Raw genomic sequence first — 21,183 nt, forward strand, 5'->3', positions numbered from 1 at the left:
TTACCAAACCTGCCTCGGACCGTGTCCTATTTCGCAAAACCTTGCGAGAACGCTGGCCTTCTTGGGGAAAGCTTTGGAGCCGCGCAGGAACATGAAACCCCCGCAAGAGCGCCAGAGAGTGCCGGGAAATTCTAGCCCCAGGGACTCCGTCTGCACCCCAAGCTGAGTGGAGAGAGCAGGCAAGATGCGATTGGAGATATCAAGGCCCTTTCTTGGCCCCAAGACATTCGCGTCCATGTCCAGAATTGGCTTGGGCTCAACTTTACCGTAGCTTTGGATCCCCAGATGCGCGCTCTGCCGAGAAATTGTGTTCTCGTGAGCTCCGGGGAACCTTGAACAGACACAACACCAGAAGTTGGCGGGACGGTCAACATGTCTATAAAAGCCAATGGTGATCCCCGTGAGAATGTAGTCTTGAGAGAACCAACAGCCCTCAGATCAGCATACCTCATCCTGCCAGGAGCAGTCTCGCCTTTTCGGAACCCTTCAGCCTTCGCCACTCTTTGCTTCTTCGCCTCCTCAGCGCAACTTGCTATTCATCATGAAGTCCTTCAGCCTTGTTCTCGCCCTTGTGGCCGCCCTGGGCAGTGCCCTCCCTGTTGACCAGGCGGCGGAGCTTGAAGCCCGCCAGGGCTCGACAACCCGCAACGACCTCGAGAATGGCTCCTCGTCCAACTGCCCCCAGGCTATCCTGATCTTCGCCCGTGGCTCCACCGAGCCCGGCAACATGGTGAGACTCTTGACCTAAATGACCGACAGAACACCAAGGAGGCGTGACTGACACCATCCCAGGGCATGACTGCTGGCCCCGTCCTTGCCAGTGCCCTCGAGCGCAAGTTTGATAGCGTCTGGGTCCAGGGTGTTGGTGGCCCTTACAAGGCCGAGCTGTCCCCCAACTTCCTCCCCAAGGGCACTAACCAGGCGTCCATCGACGAGACGAAGCGTCTCTACCAGATGGCTCACACCAAGTGCCCCAACACCCCCGTTGTTGCCTCCGGATACAGGTGAGCCTCTCTATTCCCACCCGAGAATAGCCCGAGAAACGTTGTGTTTCTGACCGATGCCCCCCTTTCCCAACCACAGCCAAGGCACCGCCGTCGTCGGCAACGCCCTCACTGAGAGCGACGACGCCATCAAGCAGCAGGTCGTCGGCGCCGCCCTCTTCGGCTACACCAAGAACCTCCAGAACAGGCGCCGCATCCCCGACTACCCGGAGGACCGCACCGCCATCTACTGCGGCGCCACCGACGCCGTCTGCAGCGGCTCCCTCTTCATCCTGCCCGCCCACTTCCTCTACATGGACGACGCCGCTGGCCCGGCCCCGCGCTTCCTCGCCGAGAAGATCAACGCTGCTTGAGCGGCATCCACCACGGGCAAAGGCTTCTCCAGGAGGGAGGCCGACCATGAGGGTGGCCCCTTTTAGGGGTCCATGTGTGTGCATAAAGCCCCGGAGGCTGTTGGGGCGAGAGTCGAGGCTGGGCAAGAAGGGGAAATTGCTGAGGGTGATGGGTATCCTGAGGGCATTGCTGCTTGGTAGCTTTGAAGATAGGGACATCCCACTCAATCCTGACACTCGTTTATCCCGATGTATAAGTTCTCCTATATGTGCATCCTGGGCTTAGTATCGCAGAAAACCCGGGGCCGGAAGCCCCTGAAAGAACAGCACCCAACAGCACCATGTTCACCAAGTCGATAAAGCAAACCTTCCCTGGTGTAATGTCTTACCAATAAGCTGAGCGCATCGGGTAGCAAGCTCTCCTACGGCACGCCTCGCTGACACGGTTACTGGCGGATAGAGGGGGGATGTCCCTTGGGGAAACCAAAGATCCATATGGTATCGTTTGCGCGCAAGCGCCCTTTATTATCAAAATTTATTATATGCGCCTCATCGTGTCTAGCTCGTGGCCCGGGTCCTCTCCGCGCAGCCTGGAAGCCCTCTGGCCGGCCGTGCCATGCCAGTTCTGGCTCCAGCTCCGCGTGACGGTGATGCCGCCTCCTTCGACCAGCCCCGTGTCGCTTGCCGAGTCGCCCGTCTTCCACGGCTGGGCCTCGTCGGGGATGCGCACGCTGCCGGCCGGTCCGCGAGACTTGCCACTGTAGCAGCCAGAGCTGATTATGTTGGAGCTGCCCTCGTAGCGGGCTCGGGAGGCCGTGACGCGGCCGCGGATGAAGATTGCAAAGGAGGGGAGGCATCCCACGATGATGGCTGGGAGTGGTTAGCACGTCAACGATTGTTCCTGGGCTCTCTTTTTCGAGTGCCATATACGTACCAACTGCGCCCTCTACGCCAGCCCACTAAATTTTGATGTCAGCCCTACTCAAGTCCAGCCCCCTATTTCAGGCCGTACGTACCAACATGAGCCAGGTCGTGCTGACTTGGCCCGAACTTGCGCTTGAATCCAGGGAGACGCTTCGTATGATGGCGGTGATCATGGTTACGATACCGACGACAAAGACCAAGCCGACGCTAATCTTTTCAACGAGTGACATTTTGAGGTTCCAGAGCACGCGTAGGGGAGTCGCCATGACTACATAAAATAGTCGGTCAGCCAGGGCACCCCAAACCCAACCAAAATCTCGACATCACACTCACTCAAAAGGTCAGTTGACAAGTCAGCGGCGAGACTGAACCACAGACTGATGGCCTTGGCGTGGTTGTCCCGGTCCGTCAGGCAGTTGCCGCTGAACCAGGCGTCCATGGAGGAGCAGCTGGTGAAGTTGCTGATGCAGCAGCCGATGAAGGTCAGGACGGAGTAGACGAGGATCCCCCACCAGATCCAGCGGTAGAGCTGGATGCCCTCGGTGAGCCTGCGGAACATGAAGAGCAGGCTCCACTTGACGGCCCAGAGGGTCAGCCAGAAGAAGAACTGGACGACGAAGAACTCCTTGAGCATGACGGCGACGTCCTCCTGAAGGCTCGGGTAGGGGGCCATCAGGCCGGCCGTGACGGCGCTGACGTTGAAGAAGGTCGTGATGGTGGCGAGGTAGAGGGCGGTCATGATGGCGAAGGAGGCGAGGGCGAGGTATATGAAGAGATCCTCAGAGTCGAGGGGCACTTTGCGGCGCTTGTACCAGCGAGCGCCCGCGCGCATAGCGACGGCGACGACGGCGACACAGAGGCATGTTATGAGGGCAACCTGCGCGTATTTTGGTTAGCATTGGCACTCCTAGTTGAAACTGCTCGATGCTGTTCGTACTCTGTCGCCGGTCGGGGAAATCTCTTGGGAGACCATCGTCCGGGCGGCAACCCGAGGGTTTGGGACGGATAGATGACAGAGAATGGATCGCGCGCCATGGCTGGAGTGATGGTTAGGTTCGGAGGCTTGGTAGATGTATGATTCGGGCACGGCGGCCGTGGGGGTGGCCAGCACATGGGAACTGCCGTTGTCGCTAGTGCTATCTGGTCTATCTTGGATTCAAGTGCCTAACTACGGATACCTAGGTGCTGATGGCTGCGCTGGGGATCCTTGGCATACATAATAGTTGAGCCCTGCGGAGCACGTCACGGCAAGTCTGCAGCATCCATCCAGGATCAGGGGACCGTGAGACAAGGAGATCATTTCAGGAATTCAAGCCCTCTTCTGGTGCATTATCCCTAGGCAATACAACCTCGCATTTCGTATTATCGTCCAGGCGGGGGCTTCCAGGGCCCATCGGCGCGGGCCACACCCCGTTTTCCCCCTCCCCAACCCACTAGTGTCCAGTAGTAGATACCTAGCTGCCACCGGCTCCTACAGCGAGCTCTCACTGGCTCCCACTGACTCCCACAGGGTGGAACACGCTCCGCCCAGCGCCGAACCGCCCGAGCTCCCCCCATTGCAAGCCCCATAATAGTCACTAATACTCCATAACACTTGGCTATCTCCCCAATTCTGATATTAACTGTCGATAATTCATCTCCGTCACCTCGTCCTCGGGTCTGCCAAGCAGAGCCTAGACAACCTAGTACCTACCTAGTCAGGCAACTCTGCAATAGCTGCACGCCATGCATGCGCTGAAACACCAATGCACCACTCGGGGTGTGACCCGACGGTTTGGCGTCCCAATCTTGCCATTCGTAACCAGGTCGTTGCCCCCCTGCGTGCCTGGGATAATCACTTCCAGAAGGTCCAGGGGCCTCCAGGCCGGGCGATGAACGGGCACCACGGATATCAAAGCTGATCGACCTGCAGCCCAATCCGCCCACCGCGATCCTGAAGGCACGCATCCTCATGCACCTCAGTACGCCTCAAACACCCCGAAACACCCCGATTACCCCCATCACCCCCATCACCCCCATCACCCCCAACACCCGCGATGCGTCTCCTTGGGCTCACCGCGCTGCTGCCTTTGCACCTCGCCGTAGCGGCTGACACCACGGCCGATGTCTCATCCGCTGCCATCTATACCTTGAGCGAGGTCGAATCTCAGATTGACGCGTACCTCGACCAGACCCAGAGTCAGGATGATGCTGGAATCGCTGCGCGCACTCTCCCCTCGGGCTGTGCGCTCGCTGTAAGAACTCTCCCACTCTCTCGGTCTCACATTGCCACCGCGACGCGAAATCCTTTGCTAACCTTCTGTCTCAGTGTGGCTTCCTCTCCTTCACTCTGAGAAAGTACCTGTCCTACCCCGACAGCGCTGAGTACCAGTTTCAGGAGTCGCAATACTGGTCGCAGCAGCAAGCCTCAGCCGAGCCCGCGTGCCGTTTCGCCCCCGCGTCTCCCGACCATGTGTCGCTAGCCGTCCTAACTTCGCGGGTCACCAAGTGTGAGTTTGCCGTCAAGAGTGGAGGCCATGCCGCCTTTGCCGGAGCCTCCAACGCCGACGGCGGCTTGACCATTGACCTCAAGAACCTGAACGAGCTCACCGTCTCGGGCGACCAAACCCAGACGTCCCTCGGCGCCGGAAACCTCTGGTACGATGTCTATACCCAGCTCGAGCCTCAAGGCCTGACCGTAATTGGCGGCCGTGTCTCTGCCATTGGTGTCGGAGGCCTGACCCTGGGTGGAGGTATCTCCTTCTTCTCCAACCGCTATGGCTGGGCGTGCGACAATGTCAATGCTTACCAGGTGAGTCCATATCCATATCCATATCCCCCTCTTATCAGGGTCAATTATTGACTCCAACGTAGGTCGTGTTTGCCGATGGCTCCGTTCGCAAGGTGACTCCCTCGTCCTACTCGGACCTGTACTGGGCGCTCCGCGGCGGCGGTAACAACTTTGGCATCGTGACGCGCTTCGACCTCGCCACGTACCCCCTGGAGGACCTCTGGGCCGGTGCCCAGACCTTCATCTACTCGGACGAGACCTCAGCTGCCATCAACGACGCCTTCTACCACCTCGGCGTCAACTCTGCGGAAGATCCCTACGCCCAGGTCATCATTGCCTACGCCTACGCCCAGGCTCAGGATCTCTACGTCATCGCCTCCGACCTCCAGTACTCGAAGCCGGAGCCCAACCCTGCCATCCTGAAGAACTTCACCTCCATCCCCGGCGCCATTGCCGATACCATGCGCATTGTTGACCTCCCCAACCTGACCATTGAGTTCAACAACACCAACCCCGGCGGCTTCCGGTAGGATGTTCCCCTCCAAGACGATGAGAAACAACCCAGCTGACATGTGGTAGTCAATCGTACTGGACCCTGACTGTTGGCAATGATGCCGACCTGATGGGCGAGATGGTCGCAATCTACAAGGATGAGGTTGAGAAGATCAAGGATGCGCCTGGTATCGTCCCCTCGGCCGTTTTCCAGATCATCACCACCGAGATGGCCTCGCACTTTGCCAAGAACGGCGGCAACCCGCTTGGCCTCGACGGCAAGGCTCCTCTGAACAGTATGACTTTCCCCCATCTCCAAATCCCGAGTGCGCCTCCCCATTTACTCACCACGCTGAATAGTCCTCAACATCGCCATCTCTTGGTCCGACGCCGCCGACGACGAGAGGATCCTCGCAGGTGCTCAGAGCATGGTCGACCGTTCCACCGCCGCCGCCAAGGCCCGCGGCCTGGACCATCCCTTCCTGTACCAGAACTATGCTGCCCTGCAGCAGGACGTCTTCGCCAGCTACGGAGAGGAGAACCTGGCCAAGCTCAAGAAGATCAGCGCCAAGTACGATCCCGCCCAGGTGTGGCAGAAGCTGCAGAAGGGATACTTCAAGCTCGGGTAATAACCTAGACGATGCGAGTATACTAGTAGTCCAAATAATCAGTGTATATTAATAGAAAGTGATTATCTATTGCCAGGGATTAACTAGTGTGAGATCGCCTAGAAGCGAGTGACTGATCCGATTTAAATTGAGGGGCCGTTGAAAAGATCGACGACAATGGGTGATCGGCGTGCAAATAGACAAAAAGGGACAAGCTCGCCAGACAGTAATAATGAATGACGCTAAAAGAGACTAGGGGGGGAAAGTGACAAAAAAGCAAAAAAAGAAACCTGTCCTGAGTGAGACTCGAACTCACGACCTTTGGATGGCCCAACTTTGTAGTTGAATCATATGAAATATGAGACCAACGCTCTAACCAACTGAGCCACCAAGACATTTGGTTGTATGCAGACGTTGTATTCTGACTCATATGGAGCAGTTTAAGTTTGCTCGACGGTGCTCCTCCACTGTAAGTGACCCCAACTCTTCTGCTCCAAAGGTTGAGGGAAATATGCATTTCCAATATCGACTATATAATTCCCCTTCGGTAGTAGTTTAACTCAGTATAATGGAGTATCTGTAACTGCTGGTTGGTGCGTTTGATTTGCCTTGTAGGCCTCGAACTTTGTTACCCAGCTGATTCACGTATGGCGGCATCTAACTTTAGGATGAACAAGCCAAGATATACCTGATCATGTACAAATTACCCGCAAACTAGGATTGAACCCTGGTAGGCTGCTCCCCCTAAACACATACTCTACGTATGATAAGTAAAACAAATTTGGGTTTAGACCCTGCGAAACTTTTGAACGCATGTCAACTATAGTCTAGGGTAGTAGTAGCCTTCTTACTAACTACTATACATATCAAGTAGCATTCTCTTGCGTCGAACGAAGAGCGACTCGGATCCCCCCAACCCCTTCAAAAATAAAAATACTAGACCTGTGCGACCTTGGTTTGATCATAATTCTTCCATTGCTTTTCTACGGATAGGTACTTAGTACTAGTAGTCTACACCCTGATTTACAAAGGCTGTCGCAGCCTAACACTTTTCGTGGTATCATGTCCAACGCCCCATTTTCACCCGTCTAAATGGCCGCCTTACTTGCGGTAGCCGTTCCTGCTCTTGACCTGTTCCATCTCGGGTCTGCTGGCCTGCCTCCTGGCAAGTGCTTTCGTATCCAGCTCGCTCTTCTTTGGCTCCCCTACCTTCTTCTCTACCTCTGGCTTAGCTGCAGCCTCTTGTGCAAGGCGCAGATCGCCACGCGTCAGTCTCAGGTCGTGACGGAACGGCTCGAAGCTGGCCACCACCTGTCCCAGCCCTTCCCGCATCGCGTCAAGCAGCTGGTCAACTTCGGGGCACTCCCTGGTGCTGCTGGCGTCCGTCCAATGGACCGGGAAGTGCTGCTTCAGGGCCTCCACCTTCCGGATGACAGACGTCAGCGTCCGGATGATGCTCGGCACGTCCCGGTGGACGTTCCCAAACTGGTCCTCGCCCAAGCTGTGGACTGCCAGCCGGCAGAGCGTATTCGCGGCGTTGATGTACAGGGCCGGCTCCGCATAGGGCGTTCCCAACACAACTCCGGCTAGCTCGGTGCGGAACGCCTGCTGGACAAGTGCTCGGATCCAACTTACGTTCATGAGTCCCAAAGCCAGTTGCTCGACCCGACTCAGAACATTGCCGGGGGAAAGTGCCTCCTGCTGCTCCTTGGTGAGGACGTGGTCCTTGGTTTGGTTCCATGTCTTCTTCGCAAGGGGGCTTAGCTCCGATAGCGGGGAGGTAGACGAGTGTGAGCCGCTGGTGATTATCTTCACAACCTCCCTCGCCTTCGAGCCAGCGCCCGACTGGTGCTTCTCAGGCGTGAGGATGTTGTCATGCCGGATCGGAGCCACGCTTCGCAGCTTGGGCTCGTCCTCCGGTGGTGGGGCCGGCGGAGTGGCGGGCTTCCCATAGTTATCCACACGCGTCTCGACGCTCTTGATCAGCTCCATGCATACCCCATATACCTGTGCCCACATGGGTCCGTCCTTACGGTCAATATCGGCATATATGGCTTTCCGGCGATCCGGGAACGCCTGAGAAATGTTGGACAGTTCCCACATGGCGAAGCACTAGTCAAGTCAGCAATCGTACATGGAACCTGGAACACCATATTTACCTGGATGGACGGCTTTTTGCTCTTCAGACCATTCAGTAGGCTCCCGTTCGGGTCCTTGGACTCGGAGGTCAGGGGCTGCCCGTTTTTGATGGGCTTCTTGACCATGAAAATGGAGAATGCCGTGTTCCCCGCTGCCCAGATGAAGAAGAGAAAGGTTCCAGCGAAGAGGCACCGCCAGGCCAGGAACAAGTCCACTGGCCATGACTTCTGCAGGAGATTCGTCCTGGGTAGGTTGTAGAAGGGTCGTAGGAACATCAAAGTCCAACCGTAGGCAAAGGGCCTGATGAAGAGGAAGTAGATTGCGGAAGCCGCGACTAGCGTAAAGAAAGACTCATTGATCGTCTGCGCAAAGACGGCTGGCAGGCGAAGAAGGACCTTTTTAAGGGATACGGACGATTCGGATGAGTCCTTATCATCCTTCTTGGATGTGATTCCTAGGTCTAGGCGATCCGCGTCGCCGACAAAGTGATCAATGCTCTGCTTGAGTGCACAGCACACAAGGTAGCAGGCTAGGAAGATGGGACGCTCGTTGACCATAGCACGGTTCCCGCTCAGGTATGTGACCCATCTCAGGTTCGCCGACTCGGGCGCCGACCAGAGGAAGACCGGGCAAAACAGGAAGCTCGAGAAGCAATACCAGAAAACCGTCTCGTATGTTGACAGGCTCGCCAGGTTAGCACCGAGTGTCTGGATGCCAGATCCGGTCGTTCGTAGGCCGACGTGGTAGTGCGCAATGCGCAGGACGAGGATGGCGAGGCCGCATGTAAAGATAATCGCTGTTCGAAAGCCCGCGGGGCCGAGGGGGAACCATGACCAGAGGACTGGAGGGGAAATTGTTAGCAAAGAAGGCAGTCATGGTGTGTGACGGAAAGGTCTGCTTACAGGAGTCCCAGGTGCCCAGCAGCACAGCTTCGACGTAGGAAACGGTCAACAGAACAGTGGCGGTCGAGGCAAATCGCCTTTGCAGCGCCGGCTGCAAAAAGTCCTTATAAGGAGCCCTCCGCACAGGTAGGCCTGCCATTGTCACAGGGCATCGTCTGGGGGGAGACGCGGGGAGACGAAGATGGGCAGCAACGGGCAGTCCGGATTTCGCAAGCACGTAAATAAAATCAGCTGCGGATAGCAACGCAGCTCGACGCGCCTGGCTGCAGGGTACCTGGCTATCGGTCACGTGCAGAATGGATTGCGTTGCATGGCTGGAGGCAGCAGAGGGTCCCATTGAACCCCGCTGCCATGATTGGCCCCAACCAAGGTGTGGTTACGTCGTTCCGTCACTCTTGAGACCGCCCTCCCCAGCGCCTCAGCCACCGAGGTTCAAGGCTGTCAAGGTCATCCTTCCTTCATCAACACCCCAAGTCCGCCGTGACATTCCCTGTCGTCTTTCGCTCAGCGCATCTATCCGTCCACTCGCTCATACCGCAGCGCCGTGCTAGCTAGCCAGCCACTATGTCATACGATCAGCTGTCGAACCTCGAGTCCGGCCGCCGCGGCGGCTACACCGACGACCCTGCGTTTCGCGACTTGCAGTACGACCTCAAGAGCCAGCTCCAGACGCTCCTCAGCAGCAACCGCAAACTCGCCAACGATGTCAACGTGCTGGGGTCCAAGAAGGACACCCCGCGCCTGCGGGAGCGGGTGCACAACACCATGGAGAAGACGAGGGACATCTGCAGGGCGATAGGCGAAGGTGTGAAGAAGCTACAGACGTGGGACGACCTCTCGGTAAGCGCGCTACATCCCGAGGAGAAAGAAGGGTAAGGAACTAATATTTGGTCAGAAACAACAAAAGTACGAGCAGACCAAGGTCTCGAGCGACTTCCAAGCCGCCCTACAAGAGTTCCAGGGCCTCCAACGGCGGGCCCTAGAGAAGGAGAAGGCATCCATCAGCGCTGCCCGCGCCGCCCATGATGCGGAGCCAGGGGCTGCATCGTCCCCCTCGGGGGCGCCGCTGGAGCAGCTGCAGAGGCAGGAGCATATGCCGGCCATGGCGTCGCAAGACGAGGTCGATTTCCAGGAGACTCTCATCATTGAGCGCGAGGAGGAGATCCGCAACATTGAGCAGGGTGTGGGCGACCTCAACGTTCTTTTCCGCCAGGTTGCGCAGATTGTCGACGAGCAAGGCGAGCAGTTGACGTCGATTGCGGATAACATCGAGAATGTCCACGACGACACCCGGCAAGCGGATATCGAGAACCGCCAGGCGGCGCGGTACCAGAAGGCGGCCCGTAACAAGGGCTGCTGCCTGCTTCTCATCATGGCGGTTATCTTGACGATTGTGATACTGGCGGTTGTGGTAGGCTAATATGGAGGACCAGCCGTCGGTGTTTTTCTTTACTACTCTTGTCTATTTGCCTCTGTGGCAGGTTCATCGACTACGTTACATGGCGTTTAGCGTGCTCTTTAGGGATATAATACAGAAGATATTGTACATGACAATCGAGCTTTAGCCATAATTATGCGCTCTCTGATTTGGATGCAGTGCCGCCGGGTTTGGGTGTTTCGCCGGCGGATGAATGCAGCCAAGGCTTCACCAGCTTGACTTGGTCCTTGGCGGGCGGCTGTAACGTCCTTTGGGGAAAAGGGAGGAATTGGTCGAGGATGAAGTAGTTGACGTGGGTGAGGCTGAATGTGGTGAGCCAGTACAAGAACATTGCCGCTGGGTTATAGAATATCAGAAGAGGAAAGGCAGGCAAGAATAACGAGACCCGGCGTATCATGTCGAAGACCCTGTTCTCTAAACGTGCTGGCCGGCTCGTGTTGGTAACAGAGCCGAAGATTGTCTTCGGGTCCAGTCCCCGGTAGATGCTGGCACCCAAGGCGATGGAGCAGGCAGCCGGCAGCAGGAGGTAGGGATCACGGAGGGTCAGGTCAGTGAACCAGGCCAGGCCTCCCTCAGCGATGGACGGATCGAGGAGGGTATGTGGCGGAGTGACCCCGGAGAGACGCCTGAGGGCATCCGAGACGGTGATGAAGGGGATCGAGCCCAGAAAGGGAACCAAGCTCTTCCAATACTGGCAATGGAAGGTCTTGTAGATGCGCCCGCGGGATTTGCGGAGCCGGGTGAGCTGCTCACGGGTGCTCAGTGTTTCGCCGGTAAAGGCAGGGTCGCGGAGCACCTCCTGGTTGTGTCTAGATGCCCAGGCATCGACAAAGGGCGCGACTTTGCGGCGCCTGATCTGCAGTATCCGGTGGTACCATTGCAGAGGCAGACGACAGGAGAAGTTGACGCCTGCGGCGATCAGAGGGATGGTCACGTACCACGGCATGCCGGCCTGGTGGACCTGGGCAATGCCCTCGGCCGTGTACGTTGAGAGCGCAGCGAAGTTCTCCCCCAGAGAAAAATGCCGTCGCGTCGAGGGAAGGCTGCTGGCGCGGGCCAACGATGGCGCCCCTGGGCGTGCTTGGAGGCGCCGAAGGGCTGACTTCTGCAAGAGAGCCATGGTGTGGGCTTCGGCTCTGATGCGGCCGTGGCAGCTGGGGGAGGGGGAGCCCAGGCGGAGCGGATGAGACGGATGGGGTTGGATGCGCCAGGCGAGGTTGTGCAGATGATGGTGTCTGCCGGACTATGGGGAATTTGTCACGGGTCGACATCCGCCAAAATCCATCCACTGGATGCAGGTGGTGAGGTGTCGTTCTCTCGCACCTTGATGGAGCCAGTGAGCCACAGAGAGCTACAGTGAGCTACAGGGCGATTCTGCCGCCTGAGCGGACGGTCCGGGGCGCCCCCAGTGACCTTAGGCGTGTCTCCGACCACTGAGTCACTGACCGCCCAGGCGGATTTGCCTCCCGTCTATGACGGTGGGGTGGGGTGGGGTCATCTGGACCTCTGCAGGCGTCAGCCTCCACTGGAGCACTGGAGCTGCCAGATATCTCATTACCTTCTTCACTCTCACTTAGCCACTCACTCACTCACTCGCTCTCACTCGCTTCACCTCGAACTGGAAATGCTCTCTGCCACAGATCTACTCGGCACGCAGCAAGCGAGTTTCCTTTTCCTCTAATGTATCCGGCCTGAATTTGGGCAACTTCTCCCATCACCCCGACACGACACGACATCCTACGCTGCTCCTTTTCTACACATTGCAGCACCTGACAAAGTCTCGCCGCCATGGCAGACTCCCATGCCGCGGGGCCCGAGGACCAGGCCCCGAGCACCATCTCCTGGGTCCTCAAGCTGACAGCGACCCTGGTGCTGGCCTTTGCTCCTCTCCTGCTTGTCTTTGTCGGCCCTAGCATTGTCCGGGCTGCGGGACGCTGGCTAGGCTGGACTCTGAAGCAGAAGACAGATGGGAGGCGGGCGCTGCTCGTGTCCCTGATGGATGGCGAGAACAAGAAGTTCTCGGAAAAGAGCAATCTGGAGACCAAGAGCACCTCTAGTGGAGAGTGGCAAAACGTCCAGGAGTTCGACCTGGAAGGCGCGGAAAGGGCTAACAAAGACTGGGCCGGCATTGTCGGCTTCTTTCATCCCTTCTGGTTTGTTAAACCCCCCCTCCTGGGTGCTTTAGTAACACGAGCTTGTGGCTAATGCCGTGCAGCAACGCAGGCGGTGGCGGTGAGCGAGTTCTCTGGGCCGCTATCCGCGCCACCCAGAACCGCTGGCCAGACGCCAAGTGCGTCGTGTACACCGGAGACCATGACGTGAATAAGGAGCAGATCCTGGCTCGCGTAAAGGCGAGGAAGCTTGGGATGCCCCGCGTGGGAGAATATCTGCTGACAAGTTACACAGAGCCGATTCAACATCAACCTTCACCCTCCAACCGTTACCTTTCTTTACCTTTCCAAGCGGCACTGGGTTCTAAGCTCCACATGGCCTCATTTTACGCTCCTCGGCCAGTCCATCGGATCCATGATTCTGGCCTGGGATGCCTTCTCCCTCCTAGTCCCTGACATCTTCATCGACACCATGGGGTACGCCTTCTCCCTGGGCCTCTGCAAGCTCCTGTTCCCAGAGGTCCCCACGGGTGCCTACGTCCACTACCCCACCATCTCCACCGATATGCTCGAATCCCTCGATCCGGATTCCGAGCTGGGCTCTCTCGGTGTGAACGCAGGACAGGGGACCGGGGCCCGTGGCCTGGTCAAGAAGGCATACTGGCAGACGTTTGCGCGGCTGTACTCGTGGGTCGGCTCGACGGTGGATGTGGTCATGGCCAACTCGACGTGGACTCGGGCACACATTCGCAAGCTGTGGGGGCCCCTGCGCGCCGAAAAGGACAAGGACCACCCCATTGCTGCCGTGTATCCTCCCTGCGCCGTCAAGGAGCTAGAGCAGGAGGTGGAGGTGTCGGAGGCGAGCGAGAAGAAGCGCGAGAAAGCCCTGATCTACATTGCCCAGTTCCGGCCCGAGAAGAACCACAAGCTCATCGTCGAGTCCTTTGCCAAGTTCATCAAGTCGGAGACCAAGGCAGCCAGGGGCGCCAAGCTGGTCCTGATCGGCAGCGTGCGTGACGACCAGGACTCTAAGAGGGTGTACGAGCTGCGGCTCCTGGTCAACGAGCTGCACATCAAGGACCGGGTCGAGTTCCACCTCGACGCCCCGTGGCCCGAGGTCCTCGAGTGGCTGCGCAAGGCGTCCGTCGGCGTCAACGGCATGTGGAATGAGCACTTTGGCATTGGCGTGGTCGAGTACCAGGCCGCCGGGCTGATTTCCGTCGTGCACGATAGTGGCGGTCCCAAGCTGGATATTGTCATTGAGATTGATGGCAAGCCAACGGGTAAGTTTTAGGAAAACCTTTCTTTCTAGCGATTGTGGGACTGACATTAGATAGGCTTCCATGCTACGACGGTCGAGGAGTTCGCCGAGGGTTACGAAAAGGCCCTCTCAGTCCAGGACCCCCTATCCATGCGCAAGCGCGCTCGCAAATCAGCCGAGAGGTTTACAGAAGAGGAGTTTGCCCGAGACTGGCTGATCCAGATGGACCGCCTCGTGGCCCTCACGAGATAGAATAGGAACGAGGTGGTCGACACATGCCATTGCAATACCATAGACCAACGGATACCCCCTTTTTGTAATATGATATCATTCGTTGAAGGCAATTCAGACAGGAATTTGATTCCGCATAACTTGCTCGCTTATTCTTCTCACAAATGTCTTTACAAGGTCAAACCACCGCTATTCTTCTGTCGGGGATCGCCAGCCGCCTCGAATACCCCATTCTCATGCCTCCACACGCCCTGCGCGGCACTCACCCTCGGCGGTGTCCATTTGATGTCGTGACCCCTCTCGACTAGCCCCGCAACCGTCGACTTGTCAAATTCATTCTCGACAAGGATGTGGTTGGGCATGAGCTGGTCGTGTATACGCGGCTGGCGGAGGGCTTCGGTGATGGTCATGTCGTGCTCGATGGCGTGCCAGAGGACCTGGGCAGTCGAAGAGACGATGCGAGAGCCACCCGCGGCGCCGACAGAGGCGAGGATGGTGCCATCGGGGCGCGATGCGATGATGGGGGTCATGGATGAGAGGGGGCGCTTGTGGGGGCGGATGAAGTTGGCCTCGGAGGGGGCGAAGCCGAATTCGTTGGGCACGCCGGGGATAGAGAAGTCATTCATTTCATTGTTTCTGGAGGGGTGTCAGCAAATAAGCATCTTGGCGGATGTAAAGGAAAATTGCCTACATGATGACCCCCGAAACGGGATCCATGATTTGCGCACCGAAAAGGAGGTTGACTGTGGTGGTGAGCGAGGCGGCCATGCCCGACACATCAGCGGTAGAGATATGCGAGGTCCCGTGGCTTTCCGTCGTGTAGAGGTGCTTGGGATCGTATTCCTCGACAGGCATCGTTCGGTCATCTAAGATACGCCCAAAGACTTCCTTTGCTTTCTCGTCGCTCAGCAACTCATCTTCGAACTCGTCCATATGTCCCACAAAGTCAGGATCGCCGAGCTCCATACGGGCGCTGAAGGCAAAGCGCATAGCTTCGTCGAAGCGGTGCATGGTGAGGTTGACGTCCTTGCGGTCAGCTAAATCGTACTGCTCCATAATCTTGAGGATGTTGAGGGCCACGGCGCCGCTGCCGGGCGCTCCGATGCCATGGAGCTCGGCACCTCGGTATGAGATACTGGCGACTTCACGAGATATGACTTTATAGTTCTGTAGGTCTTCCAGGGTCATGGTGCCGTTGGTCTCCTGAATGACTTTGATTATGGACTCAGCTGTGGTCGGTGTCAGCTCTGGTGAAACGGGCCCGCGAGATGTTGGGCGAGGTACCTATTTCTCCAGTGTAGAAAGCATCGGAACCACGCTCTGCAATCTTCTCAAGTGTGCTTTTCTAAAGTCAGAATGGGGTGAGAGGCGATGAGCATCGTCCAAACTCACTCTGCATAGCGTCGCCGAGTTATGATATCGCCAACTTCCAACAATGTTCCTGGACCCCAAGTCAGCACACGGAGCGTTTCTCCCAAGGGGTTCGACAGAACTGACCGTTAGGTGCAAAATCCTCGGCCCAAACTGGGTCGTTAACCAAGAAATTATCCTGGTCTTTCGTGGCAATGCTTGCGTATTTGACAAGGTCTTCCGAGACTGCACTTCGTGTCAGAAGTTGCATGTCTTGTGCCAATAGGTTGCATTACAAACCTTTGAACCCGTGTCTGGCCACATGTATGGCGCCCGCCATGGTAGTTTTCCAGGGAAGAGCCTAAGAGACAGATGAGTTACACCGAGGGAGACTTTAGATGCAACGGGAATGTGCGACGTACACCGTATTTGCGATGGGCATATTCCAGCCCTGCAACCTCGCTTGGAACACCAGCCGACAGGCCTCCGAACTTGCTCCCGTCGACATTATCACGGTACATATCCTCGAATGCGGCGGCAGGGGCTGACTCCCTAAAGTCTATAGCCTCATAATTGCCCTTGGCATCACGAACCACCATGAAACCGCCGCCACCAATGCCGGAGTGATACATGCCAATGACGCCTACGCAAAAGGTGGTGCCAACAACGGCGTCGACGGCGTTTCCCTGGATGAGATGAGGTAAGATACTGTTGCACACGTGTTCTTCGATTAAGTGAGACCTACACCGCGAGCAAGGAGGTCCCGCCCTATTTGGCTGCACTCGATGCTCTCGCTGGCCACTCCTCCCTTGGTGCCCTGCTTAGGCCCCGGTTGGAAGATGACTTCGGGGAGGGCAAGCGCTGCGGTGAGGCCATAATGAACTGTCGTTGCCAGCAGAACATTTAGGGCAAGACTGGCGGTACGAGGCACCACTGGGAATCGTTTTTAGTAAGAACGGCTCAACGACGGTGAGAAAGTCTCGGGGATCTAGGCTCACTCATTCTCCTGGTCCCTAGAGGGGCAGGACGTCGGAGGTAAGTCGGAGGGCTTCTATGCTTTACGCCGCGTGGACAGAATAACGTTAAGAAAAGCCAGCGAACAAGGACAGACGACACGCAGGACAGATGCAAAAAGAACAGGTTGCCAGAGTGTAATAAATCAAAGCCAAAACAACGAACGGCAACTGAGTCAGAAGAGGCGTTCTGTACTTCGTACGGAGTACATTACGTAGTACTCGTGCGCTATCAGAGACATCTGTGAAGGTGTCCCGTGGCTTGGCGCCCCAGGTCAGACGCCGATAGCCCGATAGGGACCCTCGGTACATGCATCTACCTCGAGTTATGCATGGTTCGTGGTGGGGATGGGATGCCCTGCCGACGGCCAATAAGCGCTCAGACAATTCCAAGACTGGACCATCATTTTTGTCTGAATTTGTTAAAGTCCCAGTGGAACTCATGATTGACACTCGACTCACGACCAGCGTTTGGATTCGGTTTTCTTGCAGGGAAATATTCTTTTCTTCTGTGCGAGTTTGAGACTCTTCCATGAAGGCCCTGAGAGCCCTCTCTGTCCTCTCACTGAAGCCCCGTCTTTCCATCTTTGCACGACCACTCGCGACCATGGCATCAACACAACCAGAGGCCACCAGCCGCCCGCCCAAGAGGCCCGCCCAAGGAGGCGGCAGATGGAAGCCCAAGAAGACCAAGCGGGAGAAGAACATCACCCAGGGCTCCTCCGAAGATATCCTACGACTCGACATTCAAGCCCTGTTAAAGTCCCATGCAGCACAGACGTCGGCTGGGGGTGAGAATGAGAATGAAGGAGCTGAACCAGCCCAGCCCGATCTGCCCGCGCAGGGCAGCGAGGTCGACGTCGAGGTCCTCGAGCTCTCGTCCACAGGCGAGGGTCTGGCCATGCGACCTGGATCTGACCAGGTCTACGTGATCCCCTTCGTCGTCCCCGGCGACACAGCCCGCGTCAAGGTCTATCGCCACCTCCTCCAGGACAAGCACACCATCGCCGACTACGTATCCATCACCAAACCCTCACCCCTGCGCGACGACTCGCGCATCCGCTGCAAGTACTTTGCCTCCTGCGGTGGCTGCCAGTTCCAGATGCTCGACTATCCCGAGCAGCTTAAGCTCAAGAAGCGTGTCCTAGACAAGGCCTACCAGAACTTCTCTAACCTCCCCGCCGAGCTCATCCCCGCCATACAGGATACCATTGGCAGCCCTCTGCAGTACGGCTATCGCACCAAGCTGACGCCGCACTTTGATGGGCCCACCGGCGCAGGGAAGAACAAGAAGGGTGTTGTCTTTGAGTCGTGCCCCGACATTGGCTTCATGCTCAAGGGCAAGCGGCGCGTCATGGATATCGAGGAGTGCCCCATAGGCACCGAGGCTGTGAACCTTGGCATGGCGCGCGAGAGGGAGAGGATGAAGAAGGAGTTCTCCACATACAAGCGCGGTGCAACCCTCCTCCTGCGCGAGAACACGGAGCGCCATCGCAAAGATAGCCCTGACGCCCCCAAGGACGACCAACTGCCCCCATCCACTGCCAAGACGGAGACGGACGACTTCATCGATATCAAGTCCTGCATTACCGACTCCAAGGCCACCACCACTGAGTACATCGACTCCTACACCTTTACCAACCCCGCCGGCTCCTTCTTCCAAAACAACAACTCTATCCTCCCCAAGTTCACCTCCTACATCCGCGAGCACATCCTGCCCCCCTCCAGCCCGGACACGATCAAGTTCCTCATCGACGCCTACTCCGGCTCGGGTCTCTTCACCATCACCCTGTCAAGCGTCTTCAAGCACTCGACCGGCATCGACATCGCCGCCGACTCCATCTCCTACGCCCGCCGCAACGCCGAGCTGAACGGCCTTGGCAACGACCGTTGCAGCTTCATCGCCGCGGATGCGGGTCAGCTCTTTGGCAACGTCACATACAACCCCGACGAGACCGTGGTTGTGCTCGACCCGCCTCGCAAGGGCTGCGACGCTGATTTCCTTGCCCAGCTCCGCAATTTTGGGCCCAAGCGTGTCGTGTACGTTAGCTGCAACGTGCACACACAGGCGAGGGACGTTGGAATTCTCGTTAGGGGAGAGGGCCAAGGGAAGAGGTATGAGATCGAGAGTTTGCGAGGGTTTGATTTCTTCCCCCAGACAGGGCACGTTGAGGGCGTTGCAATCCTCAATCGTGTCGAGGCTGCGTAGTGTGCTAGATGTAATATACCGACCCGATGTATATTTGCCCATGATGGTCTATACACAGACGGAAAATCCCACCTGACTGTGCAAACTCCCAAAACGTTGTTTACTCTTCGCCCAATACCGCCTTGAGCGCTTGAACAGTCATCTGCACTACCTCTGGCCGTCGGCACAGTTTCAAGCACTCCTTCAGAGTATCGACGCCACCTTCTTCCTTGATTTTCTCACGAGCTTCCTTTTTCAGCTCTCCCATTCCCGACGCGATGTTGAGGATACTATACACACCGCGATGACGCAGGTCCTCGTTCTTGTCAATGCACATACCGAGGATGACTTTGATTCCCCGATCGCGCTGCAGGATGGAACGGACTACCGAGTCGAACTGCGTCAGGCTTGCAAGGGCGCCGCCGGCCGCGCTCCGTGTGCCCTCGTCCTCGGCGTCTGCGAGGGCAAGGAGGATGTGCAAACGGTTTTTGGCCTGGGGTCCGTCACCATGGTAGAGAGCAATCCCTTCCGGGCTTTGCATAAGGTTGCAGACGAGTTCGACCGCAGCCTTGGAGACGAGGGCGTTTGGTGAAAGGAGCTGCTCCTCTATCTGCGGCCAAGCCGCACCGATAATGGCCGCGTCGGAATCTGGGAGCGAAGCCAGATTCGTCAATGCCATCAGGCTCTCAAATGTTGGAAGGAGATCCCGAACTTCAGCAGCTGGGTCGGGTGGGAGGATGGATACGAGCGGTCGAATAGCTGCTTGAAGGGCATTTGACCTATTGCCACCAAAAACAAGAGCTGGGTTCGTGCTGATGAGTATGCGTGCCAGCGCCTGCGCCGCCATCCGCCTAGAGGCGTCGTCTGCTTCGGGCAGGCTCATCCAAGCTGAGAGGAGAAGGTTTACAACGCCTTGCTGTGCTAGTTGGCCTCGGAATTCCTTCGTGACTGAGAGGGCGTAAATAATAGACACAATAAGGCCCAGGGACCCTGGAGAGCTATGTTTGCTGTGCGTGACAAGCACGGGTGTGATGTCGGCATCGAAGACGATTTTGCACCGACGGGCAACGTGCTCATCGTCGTTTCGAGGGTCTGGCCCGGAGAGTTGGCCGGCGGCATTCGCGTACGCCTTGAGCTGGTTCATCTTTTTTTGTTCCTCGGAAAGTCTAGGTTGGTACCTTGTAAGATTGGAAAAGATACTGAGTGCCCCGTACGTCGTTGAAGATCTAGGTTTCGACTCGGAGAGGACTTTGACGAGTCGTTTGAGTAGGTCTTGGTTATCAACAATGGTCTCCTTGATCTGAGGCTGAAGTGAAGCATAGGCAAGGCCTTCAATAGAGTGCTGACGAGAGTGGTCTTCGTTATTTAAAATCATCTTGGTGAATAGCCCGGACAAATCTTCCATGGTCGAAACGGCAGTCTCGACTCTACCCGATTCATCGCCAGCCGTTGGCGGTTTCACAGGGATTACCTTGAAACCAGATCAGTTACCTGCCGACGTCATGTATGTGGCTGCCGGTCTCTCAAATGAGAAGCTCGACTTACCCTCAACTTGGCCAAAATGACGGCCGCCAAGTTTTGTACTTGCTCCGAGTGCCTCCGCATAGATATAGAACCGCCTTCACTCTGAAGGTTGGGGTCGTTGTTCATGCTTCGGACCACTTCTGTTGGTTCCTGGTCGACTATCTCCTCAAGCCATTCCACACAGTACTTCTGAATTGCCTCCCGACAGCGCTGGTTCATACAAGCCGCGTTGAGCATCTCCAGGCAGGCAGTCTCAACTTTGCGGCTTTTCCATTTCCTCCTCATAAGAGGGCCAAGGGATGAGATGAAGCCTTCGCTGAGGAAGAGCTCGGTCGTAAGGTCCGGGACAATGGGGAATGTTTGAGCAGCGACGCAGAATGCGACAATATAGTCGTCGTACGTGCCCCTCTGGACACGGTCGAAGAAGAAGGCTTTGATATTCTTGGAGCCATCCTCGCCAGCGGCTTTGAGATAAGCTGAGGTGGTGAGAATGGCGTGGGCTCGAACAACCTCATCTTGCCTCACGTCAAGATAGCAAAGAACCGTATCAACACAGTCGCTGTCGATGACACTGCAAATGCTCTTGCGAGCCTTGTCCTTCTCTTGTGCTTCGGCGTCCTCATTGAGCAACCTGGTGAGCTGGTCCAAGTCTCTGCAGGTCTCATCATCCTCGCGGCCACCTTCCATTAGGCGAGCAAAGAGGATGAGAGTCTGATCCTCGAGAGACGCCGCTGGTCCCGTTTGCTGAAGTGTCTCTGCCGCCGCCGACGCCATTGTGTTCTGTTGGTGGGGGGTGCTCGCACCTGAGTCGGAAAGGCGACCCTTCTGCGACTCTAAGGCAAGATGTAATGGGGCCATGAGAGAAGAAATGGGATGGTGAGATCTTTAGTATCTAG

At 56.9% G+C, this 21,183-nt stretch overlaps 11 protein-coding genes and 1 non-coding gene across 12 annotated transcripts; 5 read left to right on the forward strand and 7 right to left on the reverse strand.

Moving 5' to 3' along the window:
• Positions 1-541: 541 nt before the first annotated feature.
• On the forward strand, positions 542-1,357 carry ACO1O0_006172 (cutinase-domain-containing protein; the record flags this gene model as incomplete). Its single annotated transcript, XM_083195567.1, has 3 exons — positions 542-730; positions 793-1,004; positions 1,084-1,357. 3 exons carry the CDS (start codon positions 542-544, stop codon positions 1,355-1,357), a joined length of 675 nt encoding a protein of 224 aa, XP_083048583.1.
• A 517-nt stretch (positions 1,358-1,874) lies between these two features.
• Positions 1,875-3,233, reverse strand: ACO1O0_006173 (uncharacterized protein; the record flags this gene model as incomplete). The annotated part of the gene is made up of 5 exons (XM_083195568.1): positions 1,875-2,206; positions 2,271-2,295; positions 2,353-2,528; positions 2,594-3,137; positions 3,198-3,233. 5 exons carry the CDS (start codon positions 3,231-3,233, stop codon positions 1,875-1,877), a joined length of 1,113 nt encoding a protein of 370 aa, XP_083048584.1.
• A 1,063-nt stretch (positions 3,234-4,296) lies between these two features.
• On the forward strand, positions 4,297-6,151 carry ACO1O0_006174 (FAD-binding oxidoreductase; the record flags this gene model as incomplete). The annotated part of the gene is made up of 5 exons (XM_083195569.1): positions 4,297-4,494; positions 4,569-5,051; positions 5,114-5,556; positions 5,610-5,818; positions 5,883-6,151. 5 exons carry the CDS (start codon positions 4,297-4,299, stop codon positions 6,149-6,151), a joined length of 1,602 nt encoding a protein of 533 aa, XP_083048585.1.
• Positions 6,152-6,421: 270 nt separating this feature from the next.
• Positions 6,422-6,525, reverse strand: ACO1O0_006175. Its single transcript has one exon. It is a non-coding gene; the product is annotated as a tRNA-Met (tRNA).
• A 706-nt stretch (positions 6,526-7,231) lies between these two features.
• ACO1O0_006176 (nucleoporin protein Ndc1-Nup) lies at positions 7,232-9,310 on the reverse strand (the record flags this gene model as incomplete). The annotated part of the gene is made up of 3 exons (XM_083195570.1): positions 7,232-8,242; positions 8,290-9,110; positions 9,172-9,310. 3 exons carry the CDS (start codon positions 9,308-9,310, stop codon positions 7,232-7,234), a joined length of 1,971 nt encoding a protein of 656 aa, XP_083048586.1.
• Positions 9,311-9,735: 425 nt separating this feature from the next.
• PEP12 (SNAP receptor PEP12) lies at positions 9,736-10,591 on the forward strand (the record flags this gene model as incomplete). Its single annotated transcript, XM_083195571.1, has 2 exons — positions 9,736-10,011; positions 10,067-10,591. The coding sequence occupies 2 exons, from the start codon at positions 9,736-9,738 to the stop codon at positions 10,589-10,591; spliced, it is 801 nt and encodes a 266-aa protein (XP_083048587.1).
• A 151-nt stretch (positions 10,592-10,742) lies between these two features.
• On the reverse strand, positions 10,743-11,729 carry ACO1O0_006178 (uncharacterized protein; the record flags this gene model as incomplete). The annotated part of the gene is made up of 1 exon (XM_083195572.1): positions 10,743-11,729. One exon carries the CDS (start codon positions 11,727-11,729, stop codon positions 10,743-10,745), a length of 987 nt encoding a protein of 328 aa, XP_083048588.1.
• Positions 11,730-12,397: 668 nt separating this feature from the next.
• Positions 12,398-14,233, forward strand: ALG11 (alpha-1,2-mannosyltransferase ALG11; the record flags this gene model as incomplete). The annotated part of the gene is made up of 4 exons (XM_083195573.1): positions 12,398-12,762; positions 12,825-12,984; positions 13,016-14,003; positions 14,058-14,233. The coding sequence occupies 4 exons, from the start codon at positions 12,398-12,400 to the stop codon at positions 14,231-14,233; spliced, it is 1,689 nt and encodes a 562-aa protein (XP_083048589.1).
• A 149-nt stretch (positions 14,234-14,382) lies between these two features.
• Positions 14,383-15,611, reverse strand: ACO1O0_006180 (gamma-glutamyltranspeptidase; the record flags this gene model as incomplete). Its single annotated transcript, XM_083195574.1, has 3 exons — positions 14,383-14,848; positions 14,904-15,441; positions 15,605-15,611. The coding sequence occupies 3 exons, from the start codon at positions 15,609-15,611 to the stop codon at positions 14,383-14,385; spliced, it is 1,011 nt and encodes a 336-aa protein (XP_083048590.1).
• A 328-nt stretch (positions 15,612-15,939) lies between these two features.
• Positions 15,940-16,564, reverse strand: ACO1O0_006181 (uncharacterized protein; the record flags this gene model as incomplete). Its single annotated transcript, XM_083195575.1, has 3 exons — positions 15,940-16,248; positions 16,308-16,495; positions 16,561-16,564. 3 exons carry the CDS (start codon positions 16,562-16,564, stop codon positions 15,940-15,942), a joined length of 501 nt encoding a protein of 166 aa, XP_083048591.1.
• A 618-nt stretch (positions 16,565-17,182) lies between these two features.
• Positions 17,183-18,784, forward strand: TRM2 (tRNA (uracil(54)-C(5))-methyltransferase; the record flags this gene model as incomplete). Its single annotated transcript, XM_083195576.1, has 1 exon — positions 17,183-18,784. The coding sequence occupies one exon, from the start codon at positions 17,183-17,185 to the stop codon at positions 18,782-18,784; it is 1,602 nt and encodes a 533-aa protein (XP_083048592.1).
• A 100-nt stretch (positions 18,785-18,884) lies between these two features.
• On the reverse strand, positions 18,885-21,061 carry SHE4 (myosin-binding striated muscle assembly central-domain-containing protein; the record flags this gene model as incomplete). The annotated part of the gene is made up of 2 exons (XM_083195577.1): positions 18,885-20,234; positions 20,309-21,061. The coding sequence occupies 2 exons, from the start codon at positions 21,059-21,061 to the stop codon at positions 18,885-18,887; spliced, it is 2,103 nt and encodes a 700-aa protein (XP_083048593.1).
• Between the last annotated feature and the right edge of the window lie 122 nt (positions 21,062-21,183).

The sequence above is a fragment of the Amphichorda felina genome, assembly GCF_050947745.1.
Source record: "Amphichorda felina strain 45539 chromosome Unknown scaffold_6, whole genome shotgun sequence".
In the NCBI taxonomy this organism is placed as follows: Eukaryota; Fungi; Ascomycota; class Sordariomycetes; order Hypocreales; family Bionectriaceae; genus Amphichorda; species Amphichorda felina.